Source organism: Vigna radiata, chromosome 6 (genome assembly GCF_000741045.1).
Source record: "Vigna radiata var. radiata cultivar VC1973A chromosome 6, Vradiata_ver6, whole genome shotgun sequence".
NCBI classification, from domain to species: Eukaryota; Viridiplantae; Streptophyta; class Magnoliopsida; order Fabales; family Fabaceae; genus Vigna; species Vigna radiata.
The window spans coordinates 30,531,839-30,545,469 of NC_028356.1; the positions used below are offsets into that span (position 1 = coordinate 30,531,839).

At 31.8% G+C, this 13,631-nt stretch overlaps 1 protein-coding gene across 1 annotated transcript; it reads right to left on the bottom strand.

Moving 5' to 3' along the window:
- Positions 1-2,816: 2,816 nt before the first annotated feature.
- On the bottom strand, positions 2,817-13,275 carry LOC106764010 (ABC transporter G family member 39). Its single transcript, XM_022782433.1, has 24 exons — positions 12,486-13,275; positions 11,335-11,455; positions 11,165-11,253; positions 10,967-11,051; positions 10,669-10,828; positions 10,500-10,576; positions 10,339-10,392; positions 10,165-10,255; positions 9,772-10,073; positions 9,403-9,684; positions 8,909-9,225; positions 8,355-8,515; positions 8,170-8,273; positions 7,910-8,066; positions 7,720-7,824; positions 7,474-7,628; positions 6,859-7,191; positions 6,451-6,741; positions 6,247-6,330; positions 5,676-5,809; positions 5,024-5,251; positions 4,551-4,722; positions 3,473-3,727; positions 2,817-3,231 (listed from the first exon to the last, which is right to left on the bottom strand). The coding sequence occupies exons 1-24, from the start codon at positions 12,803-12,805 to the stop codon at positions 2,974-2,976; spliced, it is 4,335 nt and encodes a 1,444-aa protein (XP_022638154.1). The 5' UTR covers positions 12,806-13,275; the 3' UTR covers positions 2,817-2,973.
- Between the last annotated feature and the right edge of the window lie 356 nt (positions 13,276-13,631).

Consider the following 13,631-nt stretch of genomic DNA (forward strand, 5'->3'; position numbering starts at 1 on the left):
TCAACTTGGATGATCAGGATTTAAATAAGTCAAATTGAAATCTGACCAGCATAAAAAGGGTGTTGCTCCCTCCACCTCCCAAATGTTCCCCCACCTTCGCACTATTTTCATTTATTTCAAAAATATTCTACACCTCCTCACTATTTTTTTTTATTCCAAAAATACCCCACATCTCTCCACTCTCATTAAGTATCTTTCTCTTTCTCTCTCTGCATTAATGAAACATTTACATGACTCATTAATGACTCAGATTTGAACTTGTGATATATTCCCTTAAAATAAGTTTGATTCAATCCTATTTTTGTTGTTCAATATATTTTTTTTCTTCAAATTACTTAATAAATGGTAAAATTTTATTCTAAATTTCTAGAAAAATGTTTATATATATATATATATATATATATATATATATATATATATATATATATATATATATATATATATATATATGTGTGTGTGTGTGTGTGTGTGTTTTTTTTTTTTTTTTACACTTAATATCTATAATTTTCAATATTATATTATGTTTTAACTTACCGACATGTTCAACTCAAATAACTTAAATAAAATATTTAATTTATTAGATAAATAATATAAAAATATTATTAAATACTTAAAATATAAAAGAAAAATTATTTGTTAAAAATTTGGAATTTATTTAGTTTTTTTTCATTATAAAGTTAGTATATAATAATAATAATATATTATTATTTACTATTAATATAAAATGGAAGTGGTAGAAACACTAATATTGAAGTTTCCTCTGCATTTTATATTTTGCAATATATCACAAATTCAAATCTGAACCATATTAATGTAAAGAGAGAAAAAAAAATTGTTAAGGATAGTGGAGAGGTATAGGGTATTTTTGGAATAAAAGAAAATAGTGAGAAAGTGTAGAATATTTTTGAAATAAATGAAAATAGTGGGGAGGTGGAGGAACACTTGGGGAGATGGAGGAAACAACACCTCATAAAAAAATATAATTTTTTCAAACCCAAGTCGATCCAAACTAGTGATAAGTTGGGTTAATCCATCCCATTTTGACAGCTCTAATTTTTGGATTGAATTTTTATTATTTCTTTAATCTATTAAGTATTTAATATTTTTATATTTGTTTAATTTTGTTTTAACTGAATGATGTTATTCTTATCTTGTTTCGTTGATTATTTTTATATGATTAATATAAAATGACATTATGATCAAAATAAAATAAGAAATTACTTTTATTATTTTTATTGAAAATGAACAAAGAATAGTGATAAAGATAGTTCATTAGTCCTTATAGATAATAAGGTGAAAGACATTGAAAAGTATTACGACTTGTTACCCAGCACGTTTTAAAAGTTATTAAAAGTTAAATTGACTTTATTTAATAAATTAGTAAAGTTTGGTTTTTTCTTGTAAATTATTTTCTTTTTTGGTTTCTTTAAATTTTCAAAATATCATTTTTATTTTTTAATATTATATAACTCTAATTAATTATTTATATGTTTTGAATAAAAGGATAAATAATCATTTTAAGAGAAGAATATTAATACTATTATTTAATGTGGGTATGACTACTTCGAAAGAAATTCTTGAGATTGGTAACCTAAATGTTATTCATCTTCTTTTTTTTTTAAATAAATATCATAGAATAAAATAATAATTTATATTTTTAAAGAGTTAACTTTGAAGAGAAATATTTTAGGGACTATCACCAAAATTTACATATTTCATATGGAGCAAAGAAGTAGTGATTTCGAATTTTATAAGGATGAAAAAGAAAGAAAACTTTTCATAGGCACTAAACTCAAAAACTCTTTAATTTTATAAATAAAAAAAATTATTAAGCCTTTTTCTGAAATTCTATTAATATAAATTAATTTAAAATTCATTTTAATTTCAATATTAACTATTCCACCATTAAAATAGACCCATAGATTAGAAGGTTAAAGAGTGACAATCCAATTCCACACTGTTTGCACTTCTTTATCTTCTAAACGCAGGCAGCTTCTTCTTGCACCTCCGCAAATTTTACCCTACACCCTTATATAAAGAGAATTCTGTTTATGCCCTTTTTACTGTGTAATTCAAAAGTAAAAGATAACTTTTGTATTCTGTTTTTGACCCATTAGTTGTTGTCTTGAATATACTTTTTATTTGTATTTTAAATTAATTTATAATTACAGTTGTCTAATATTTTTTCTAATTAATCTAGTATCATCATCTTTTAATTGTTAAAATTATTTTTAATTATTATTATAATTATTTCTTTTCATACGCATTTCTACCAAAAATTTTAAATTCTCGTTTTTATCAACAAAACATGGATGATCTAAATTTATTAATTTGCTTTAAATTTCCCTAATCAGAAGTCATCAATAAAAAAGTATAACAAAATAGTTATGTGAATTTTCAATCTGTCTGATTGAACCTTTTAGAGATTTAATTATGCAAATCTTTTTTATTGATATAATTTGAGATAATATCTTTTAGAATCTTCCTAATTAGAGAAAACAGATACATAATTTTTTATTTTATTTTATTTTTTCAAGATTTTTAGTTTTTTTATTTTCCTTTTTAGGAGAATTAGATTATTATAAATAAAGAGTATCAGAATATATTTTTTATGATTTGAATAATAAATCAGTATTATTTTTCACATTTATTTTTCATTTCAGCATCAATGCAGCTATCTTTTTGTTTACTAATGTACTAAATAATAAGTAATTTGTTATCTGTAATGTAACTGAAGTTGATCAATTAGTTTAACATGATATGTTGAGAGATTAAAATGGTGGCTTACCTAAAAGGACAACTTAGGATTTGAAACAATGTACATGTTTTATTTTTCAAACTAAAATGTTTTAAAATTTGAATACAAATGGGCCAATCTACATACTATGACAGAATCTTACAAATGAATTGCAAAATTCAGTTCAGCCATATCCAGAATGCTTCAAATGGATGCATAAAACCTCTAGAGTGATTTCATCTTTTTTGGAAGTTGAATACTTTGATTCCAAAGGCAAAGATGAGTGCAAACAAAAGGGAGAAACCAGCCACTACAATTGCAACCACTCCAAGAAAATCATGTTCAAACCCAAAATAACTCTTCACAAATTCTTCAACCCTTTGGCCATTCTCAAGCTTCTGCATGTCATCTCCATATTGGGATGCCACCAATCCATACAAGGTCCATGCAACAGGGCAAATCCAATAGTACCATTTCCACCATATTGGTATTCTCTGCATTATAGTTTTGATCCTATAATGAGTTTCATGTTATGTAAAAAATGTTACGTAAGTTGTAAAATTTGATCAAAATGCATAAAATTATATCCATTTTTTTTTAAATTGTCATCATCAAAGCAATGGAATATCACTTGTTCTGTTGTTATAACCAATATTCCTGGTGCACTAAATAACTAACATATACCTATCAACTATCTTGATAAATATCAGAGTTAGAGGGAAAGTTGTAACAAACCGATAAAGGAATGATGAAGCCTGAGAAAAGGCACCATACTGCATAGAATGAGGTGGACAATATACCAGCAATGTGTGGATTAGGAGTTATGGCCATGGTCATCATACCATAGAAAGTATAGTATAAGAAACTGAAGTAGGTGTAATAGAGGTTCCAAAACACCTTTGGTGCTGTCCATTCAAATCCCATCATGGCATATACTATGATACCATATATCAGAGCCTGAGCCAATATGTGAGGAAGCTCTATAATAACCTGCCATTGATCATATACAAATTGTGTCATGATGTGTACCACAAATTGTGTCAAGTCAGAAAGTATGATCTACTTTAGATTTAAAGTAAGTTTACATGTTACTTTAATTCAAAGTTAAACATATAATTTACTTTCTATCAGATTCTCAATTTAGTTTTTATAAGTAAAAACTTATCACATCAGTTATTATGAACTCATTCTGCGTGTTGGAGTTAACACCTTGCTTATTTTTAATGTGTTCTTTTAATTTGTTTCTTATATGTGTGATGCTTTTTAATTTAATTTCTTTATGTAAAGACCAAACTAAGAATGTGTTACATGTGTATGAACTAAATTAATGTTGAAAAATCTATGTGTGGGTCTAAGTTTTATGTTGAGTAAAGAGAGTAAAATTGAACAACATACAAGGAAGAAGACTATAATATCATTGTCTTAAGATTTTAGGTTATTAGTGGTGTCAATCCCTTATGTACGATCTAGGTTCATATTTCATTGTTTTTGTGTTTTCCAAGTCATCCTCTATCGAAAAATCTAAAAGTGGTATTAGAGTCGATGATTACTTTTGATAATACCATAAGAAAGAGACTTATAAATTCATTACCTTAAGGTTTTAGACTGATATCTTATATGTGGAATGGGCTCATGTCTCAAAGTTTTAGATTTGAGGCAGTATCAATATCTTATGTGTAGGTTAGGCTTAGGTGTCATTGGTATTATGTCACTCTGGTTATCCTTCCTCTTGAAAGACTCATCAATTAAGAATGTGAAAGTTGTCATGGTTAATTAAGACTATTTATTATTTTGAGAGATTGTGATATAATACCTGTGAAATAGCATATGGTAAAGCTGAATACATTCCTGCAGCTCTCTCTCTGTAGAAGACTGTTCTCTCAATTGCTACTATAGGCTGCACTGAGGCACCATTCACAACCCCAATGAAGGTAACAGCAGCATACATTGAACCCATTGCATCAAAAAGATCTTGCTCCTTTCTCCTGCAAATTTTTATTTCAACAAATTTTTCTTTTGAAATTCATTTTCACTCTCTAGTTTTACATTTAGTAGGAATAGAACGAATCAATAATAGTTAATTAGTTTTTGAAAGTACTACTCTGCATTTCTTGGCATCAATTTAAAAGGGGTCTACAAAGAACAAAAGTTAACTAGTTTTGGATATTATCTTTCTCAAACTCGATTCAAAATCAATCGTGAACACCCATGTGAGATCTTTGAACCAATATTATATCAGAATTAAACTACTTAGTCATTGTGATGTGCTTTTCGTTTTCCAAATACCTTTTGAAACCAACGTTCCAAAATATCACCCCAAACAATAAGCCTGAAGTTGTGGTAAATAGGAGTCTAACTGCAGTATATGATGTGTTCCGCCAATATGACAAATGTTGCTTCCATAGGCACGCTATGAGTTGTGCCATGAAACTCTGTGAATGCTGACTATGAAAGTATAGATCTCTTGAACCTTGACATGGTACACTGAGCTCCTGAATCAGTTGTTTGTTTCTCCTGATTAACAAATGGGAAGCATCAGTACCTATTCATGATCTGTCAGAACTTTTTGCATTGACATCCTAAGCCGAGGAATATGTAACTTTTAAAAGGACAATTTGGTTGCAGAAAACGATTTTGTTTTTATTTCCTGTCTTCACAATCACTGACAAACGTGTCACTTATTGTAAGGAGACAGTGAAAACAAGACCAGCATGTTTCTTGTACAAAACCTTAGATTCAAAGAAGTTAAAATAAGATGACATTTTGTAATAATTTGAGAGAAAAAAAAAACCCTTATGTTTTCATCAGTATGGAACAATGGATTATGAAGCTTTGGCTCAAGACATCTAAAGAAACAAAATTATTGCTTATTTCCACCCAAATATTTGTTGTTCATATACTTGTTATCAGTTATAGTGGTGCAACTAAGGAGTCTAACCTGTGTAGCTCTGAATTTTTGTACACATCTGTGAAGTCAATCTTAAGACTCGCCTCTTTTGCTGCTGATGTGACTTCCAACATCCAAGTTGCTGGATTATAACCATCTTTGATCTGAGGCACTCCTTGAACAGCCTATAGTAATCAATTTGTGAATATGTTTATGTTATAGAAGCAACTAGTATGCTCAATCTCATTTACACTAAAAGGTATACTACTCGTTCATGTGTCTGACATGTAACGGACACCGACACACATACCTACATACGACATGTATCAGTTTAGTGAACAATTTAAAAGACTTTTTTTGTTATCTCTGACATAATTTTGACATGACTCCAACATAATAAGGATAATTACATTGACTTTCTATAAGCTCATAAACTTATAGTATAAGTATCTATTATGATTATAGAAATAAGAAAGAAATCCTATATGATCACAGATATGCTAAATAATATGTCTTATTGAGAATGTTTTTATTAAATCTCCTATCATGTCTTTATAATGTGAAATTTTTTAAAGTTTTGTCTTTAAAAGTTTACATATTGAAATTATTGACATGGACTCACCTCAAAGTACTGGATCAGATGGCAAGAGTTTCTGCCAATTGGACCAGAATATATCTGCTCCCCTCCCAATTTCAGAAGTAACAGCTGCAAAGGTGGATAATAAAAAGTACTTAATTCTTATTTCATATATGTAACATGGTAAGAACCTTTGAAGAATCAAATCACATTTAGAATGCAATTGATCCAAAAAGTAAGGCTTCTTACTTCATCAAAGGCGTCAAATATATCAATGCTTGGCTGGTGGATGGTGCAGACCACAGTTCGACCTGTGTCAACAGTGTTCCTTACAGTTCTCATCACAATTGCAGCTGCTCTAGCATCAAGGCCTGAGGTTGGCTCATCCATGAAAATTATTGATGGGTTGGCTACAAGTTCAACAGCAATTGTAAGCCTCTTGCGCTGTTCAGTTGACAATCCAGTCTGTCCTGGCAATCCAACAAGTGCTTCTCTTAATGAATTAAGTTCTACAAGTTCCATAACTTCCTCAATGAACATCTGCATAAGTGAAACAAGACCTTCTGTTGTTATTATTGAACAATATTATGATATTTGAATCAGTTTTAAATCATGAAACTCGTGCCTCTTTTGAAAAGAAAATTGTCTTAAAGCTACCTTTCTAGTTTCTTTATCAACTTCTGGAGATAAACGAAGCCATGCTGAGTATAGCAAGGACTCAAAAACTGTAACATTGGGTGAGTGGATATCAAGTTGTTCACAATATCCTGATATGCGAGCAAATGTTTCTTGCTTCTTCGGGTATCCAGATATTGTGATGCTTCCTTCGATGTATCCACTTGTTTTCCTTCCAGATAGAACATCAAGTAGAGTAGTCTTGCCAGCACCACTTACACCCATCAGAGCTGTTAGCACCCCTGGCCTAAAAGCACCATTAATACCTTTCAGAAGTTCAAGACGATTCTCACTGATTCCTTGACTTTTCATTTCCTACAAAAAAGGTTCTGTTTTAGGTCCTCATACAGCCTTACCAGTACTCCTAAAGATATTATGTTCTATTACTATGCTTCTTAAGTTTTACCTGAAAAAGTTTTATCTTAAAAAGTTCAGTTTCAACCTTATACACCCTTATAGGAACTAAAACTTAAGCTTTTTTGTACATTTCTAAATGAGTGTTACCTACAAGGACTAAATGAATAGTTTAACCTCTTAAATGTAACTAATTACGTATAAAAAGAAAAGTCAATTGAAACATATATCAAACAAAGGTACCTGTGGCATGTCTACAGAATATCTTATCTCGTCAAAAGCCAGGAATAGAGGTTGAAAAGGAAGAACCATGCCTCTCTTTCCACTGTCACTGGCTATGCTCTTTTTACCAAATTCTCCAGAGGATGGTGGACTTGCTTCTTTGTCCATCTTTGTATCTGTTTATAGTCATGTTTTGTTATTTATGGCTTGAATTCCAAACTTCAAGTTACAAGCACAGAACATATAGCTTAGAACTTAAGGACTCACCAGAAGAATTCTTTCTAGTTGGTAACTGAATGAGCTCTTCAGCCATTGAAGCATTTCTCTCAAGCAACTTCTCTTGGGATAGCCCTGCTTGATCTTTTCTGAATGCTAAGCAACACATTCAATTATCAGAATGCATTTGTTATCAGAAAAGAAGTCCAACTAAAAATCACAGCTCAAAGATGGCACTTACGACTGAGATATTGCAAAGCCAGGGTGAAGAGAAAGTTGAAGAGAAAAACATAACCAATCAAAGCTCCAATTCCAATCCAATACCAATACGCTTGTGGGAAAAATCCACGAGATTTCAGTATCAGTACTCCCAATGTTTCACTGGAATTAAGACTAACCTGAAAAATATCTCAGACAATTATCATATATAAATATTATTTTCCTAAGCTCATTCTTCTTCATAGGACTCCTTCACCATTAAAAACAAAGGGTATTCCTTACCTTTCTCCAACTATTCCCAAGAAACTCATTCACAGCTATAGCATTCTGTCCATACATCAATGGTGAGGACCAGTAACCCCACAGAAACCATTTGTGCACATCCTCTGATGCAAAAGATAAAAGTTTTATGATAAGAAACGTTAATTAGATTAGCCAACTTTTAGGTTACACTGCCACTTTCTCACCTCTGGAAATCACAAATCCTCCCAAAACTGTAACTGCAAGCAGTGCAAATGTGCCAGCAGTGTTTGCCACCACAATATCCCTTCCTAGTGCAGCCATCAACCGAAACAGTGCTGATGCCATCTGGTTAATGCAAAAGACTACCAAGTACTGTTTTAGAAGCCTGCAATAAGATTTCTCATTAGATTCCAAAAGTGAGTGAGTAATAGCATAGTAGAAGAGTGAGGACAAATGGTTTAGGCCTTAATTGTTCATTGTTTTCAAAAGCAATTTTCTATTTTCTAAAATTTATTTGTCCCTCGAGCACATGAAAATGTTTATCTTCTAAGGACACATCTGTTTTCTAGAAGATTGTTTCTCGAGTACATGAACAAAACTTTTGGAGAGAAAAAAAAAAGGATGAGAAAATATCTTCCAACTGTTCCTTTTTTGGTTTCCAAAACGCTTGTTTTAGGAAAAAAATTCAAGACTTGATTTGCTAAATAATTTCCAATTGTCTTATTTCTCAAACAAAAATTTAATAAGAGAAACAGACAAGTCCTTAGTTTCTTCTTGCCTGAGAATATTTGGATCAAAGCCAATGGCATAATAAGAGATACATTCCCAGATGGAAACCTCTACAAGGGTTAATGGTATTTTGAGGATCCATGGTGGAAGAGAATAAGCCCATGAAGGATAAAGGAGGTGGTCTCTTTGCTTGTAAAAGACAGGAAGTTTCATGATTGTCATATTCAGTTCTGATATTCCATTGAACATTGCAACAGTGACAGTGAAGAACAGAGCACCCATGTAAGCTTCTGCATCTTCCTTGGTATAGTGACTCATCTTGGTTCGGAGAAATAATGTTGTTGTCAAGATAGCTAAATAAGTAAGCTGAAAAGCCAGAACAAGGCATGCTTAAGGGCACATAAAACACAAATATAAAAGAAGAAAAGGACAGTGTATTTAACCTTTTATTCATGAACAAATAAATTGAACAGCATTTTTGGACTCCAAATATAGCTTGAAATCAGATTATGTAAATGATATCAGTGATTGAATGTTACTCACTTGTGTGGCTTTGAATATGTAGACAAAGGAATTTCGCTTCATAAGCAAAAATTCTCTGCTAGCACAAGCCCTCAACAGCTCTTTCTTGTTAACACCATACTTCTTTGTGCTCAATGCATTTGGATGGCACTTAGATTTGTCAAAAGGATTTTCCATTTCATCTCCAAGTTGCTTACCTATGTGAAATGACTGGAAGGCTTCAGCAAAATCCTTGACAGTGACAAAGCTATACGGTTCATCTTTATGTGCCCAATATTGCCATTGATCTTTCCTTGATGTCACCTATTGCACATGAAGAGAACAAAATTTACTCTATCTATATGAAAGCAAAGGAAATTTTTGAAAAGATTAAGTGAATCAAACTCATACTTCTTGTAAGAAGTCAGCAACTCCTTTTCTTTCAGGACACTTGAAACCCATTGATTCGAAAAACTCGAGTACATTTTCTCTTGGTCCTTGGTACACAATTTGCCCATCTGTTAATAGTATTATATCATCAAATAGTTCATAAGTTTCTGGTGCTGGCTGTAATAAGCTCACAAGTGCAGTTCCATTCAAAATATGGATGGATTGCCGGATAGAGTTGACAATCTGAAAAGTTGTGGAACTGTCCAAACCAGTTGATATCTCATCCATGAACAACACCCTTATAGGTCCAACCATCATCTCCCCTAAGCATTATTCATCAAGTAATTTTATTCAATGAACATCATTTCATAAGTTTCATTTTGTCATTGTTTTTTCTTGCCAAATAGAGTCTACCTGTTGTGAGTCTCTTTTTCTGCCCTCCTGAGATACCCCTTATCATTTCATCTCCTACCATAATGTCAGCACACACTTCAAGTCCCAAAATCTGCAATATTCCATAAGAGAATATGTGAACCTTTTCTTGTTTCACTAACTAGTCTTTTATATCTGATGAGTATGTACTTTTACCTTAAGAATGTAGTCAATGACCACACTGTTCTGCTGCCCTTCTAGTGCTGCTGCCTGCAATGAACAACAAGTAATGAAACAGTGAAGCTTCTTCAAAATTCAGTGCGCTCTCCATTTCAAACATAAAGATTCAAGGCTTTCTTTTTTATCTTATTTCTCACCTTCATATATGCATCAACATCAGGATCTGGTTCAATGTTTGCTCCCTTCTCTCTTCTAAGGAGGTCAGTCAACATTTCTGTAAAGTAGTAAATTTCAAAATTCTGATTAAGAACACTGTATTTTTTAGATATATTTAAAAGGTTTATTCATTCTTTTGTTCACAATTACCATAATTCTTTCCAATCCCTTGACATCTTGCTGAGAAAGCCAGTGTTTCTCTCACAGTCATTTCTCCAATGTGATTATCATGTTGACTTATGTACGCTGATGTCCTTTGTGGCACAAACTCCTCAAGACCATGTCCATTGTATGTTACTCTCCCAGAATGCTGAGGTTTCATCTCCAATGACATTAATTAATATAATTCAGGAATTACTAAACTAAAACTAAGGTTACTTACTATATAATTAGAGAGATATAACAGCTATTCTCTCAAAAGTTTTAGTACTAAAATTGGTTTCCTTACTTTCAAATCTTTACCAAGTCTTCCAGCCAATGCCAACAGCAATGTGGTCTTTCCAGATCCTGGTGGTCCTAAAAGCAATGCCATTCTGCAGAAAGCTCATCATCAGAACCAAAAATTATCTAGCTGTTCATTTCCATGAGTTTTTTCAGCAAGGTAAAAAAAAGTGCAAAATAACAAAGGAGATTTTTTTGAATTCACCTTTTAGGCTTTATGATTCCACTAACATTCTGAAGGATGTGTAACGGTTTCTTTGGACTTTTAATTATTTGAAGAGAATTTAAGAACCCCTGAACAAAAGAAAGACCGAAAAAATAAATAGGTAAAACCCATTATATGAGTAAAGTAACCATGTGCGAGATTTGAATTACCTCAAGCACATTCACAAAGAAGTTGAGTACTGTGGGCAATGCTCTGCTTCCAACATAAACTTGTGCTTCAACATTTAAATGCTCAAATCGAACTTCAATTGTTGGAATTTCAAGCCCAACTCTGTGAGTTTAGTTTAACATAGAAAACATATATTAATCAAATCTTCCCATTCATTACTTTAGGATTTGGGTGCTTTCCAAAGAAGTATGCTTCAGCTCCCAAGTTACCCACAAAAACAATTTAGTTCTTTTGAGGTAACTTTCTCTAGAGTTTGAGAAAATGTTTTCTGATTTTAGCTTATGTTTCAATTTTAATACAAAATTATCACCTAGTTTCCAAAACTTTACATAAGAAACTGTGAAAATGGAAAAATAAGCCTGTTTTTTTTTTTTATTGTTTTATATAAAAAAATGTGAAAACAGAAAATAAAGTAAAAAGTCTTTTGATAAACTTCACAAATAAATACACACAAAAAAGAAAACAATCCTTCACGTCGAGACATATATATTTTGAATGTGATAATATAAATTAGAGTGATCCAATAGTGTGGCCCTATAGTTCGTGAAACAAAGTCAATGAACAACAAATTTCACTAGGATCCATGGTTATGATATCTTAAGAAATGAATTTTAAGTCTAACTCAACTATATAAAATCAGTTTGTAAGTAAAAGAAAATAAACCCTCACGTCTTGAGCCTAAGATTAGAAATTAATAAGTGATCCGAGAGTGAGTGAAATAATAAATTTAAGATAGACTCTTATCTATGACTATGATTCTATATTAAGAAGTGGATTTTAAGCAAACTCAACCTTGGGATTTGCATCTGCTTATATTGTAAATTGATCTTTATTTCTAGCTAATCAGTAAAGTGAGACTTGTACCTACTTATATTATAAATTGATCTTTATTTCTAGTTGACGTGAGACTTCTAACATGTAAACTTCTCAAATAAGTACACACTTGGAAAGAAAATAAAACTGTAAAATGAATCAAGTTGAAGTTTATTTCCTTAGTTAAAATGAGTTAATTCATTTTGGTTTCTTCTCCTTCTCTTGAATAACTTTGTAATCGAAAGAAATAAAAACAGACAGAAAACATTTTCATCTGATCCAATTGGTAGTGTCAATCATGAATCCTGCAGAGACTCACCTGTCCATCCTTTCCCTGAGCTTCAGCAAGAACCTCTCATTATCTTCTTCTGCTATCTTCACAAGTCTATCTAGAAGGCTCTTTCTCTCTGATAACTCCAATTGCTTGGTGTCAAACTCTTCTGCTTTCCCTCCCACTTGGTTGACCACACTTCTCTTGGTGCATGCCCTTGCAAGGAGTCTCTCTATTGCCACACACTTGAGAGTTTCCTCATCTTCTTCTCGTTGAGAAGTTGAGAAAACCCCCATGCAATGGTTCCTCCACATGTCAAACCCTCTCACTCGTTGACCCTCTACTCTCTGTGTCTCACTACCCTCCATTGATCTCACACAAAGCAACCCCAATGATACAAAACTAAACCTTACACCATAATGTTGCTCCCACTTTTCAGGACACAATAAGATTGCCCTTTTGAATCTTATATGAAATACTTTTGAAGAATGAATCCATGCTTGTTGGAATTTATAGAGGGATCTAAAGATGAGTTGACACTTAATGATTGAATGGATAAAGGAAAAGAGAGATGAAAACAAAGCATGGCATCTGTAGCAGCTGCACTAAACAGTAAAATTACGTGACTGTCAAAGACTTCATCTGTCATTTTGTGTTTGGCCATAACACAAGCTGTTGGTGGACAAAGATACAAAATTATAGTAGTAAACTATGGTTTATATTTTTGCACACTCAAACTCAGTTTTCTCAAACTCTTTCAGCTTTAAGAAATTTGCATGATTATCTCGTGGAACGTCATCAGAATTTTGATAACTCTATATTGTTTCTTTTAATCACAGTTCAAATTATGGAAGAGAACTCAACGGATTCAACAATGATATGTCGTCTTATGCTGTTGGATTTACTTACACAGTGCCGATCAAAGACGTCATAGAATCAAATTAAATATTCATGCTTTCATTGATTTCAAATCAAATGCTAATTTCTAAACTAAATTAGGGGGCACTTTTCTGGCTTAAGACTAGTCAATGAAAAACTTTTGAGTATTTCAACCAGATCCTACTAACACTTCATTCTACATCTCCAACTTTTTTAAAAAATCCTTTTATTTTTTAACTTTTTCTCTTTCTTATTAAAATAACTCTCCACCCCTTTAACTCTACACTCTTTTAATAAAAAAATTGAAAACTTTGT

Coding starts and splice junctions, on each gene's coding strand:
- LOC106764010 (XM_022782433.1), bottom strand. CDS start 12,805: ATGGAGGGTAGTGAGACACAGAGAGTAGAGGGTCAACGAGTGAGAGGG. Junction 11,052..11,164: donor GGAATCATAAAGCCTAAAAG/GTGAATTCAAAA, acceptor AGCTTTCTGCAG/AATGGCATTGCTTTTAGGAC. Junction 5,810..6,246: donor ATCTGATCCAGTACTTTGAG/GTGAGTCCATGT, acceptor TGATTACTATAG/GCTGTTCAAGGAGTGCCTCA.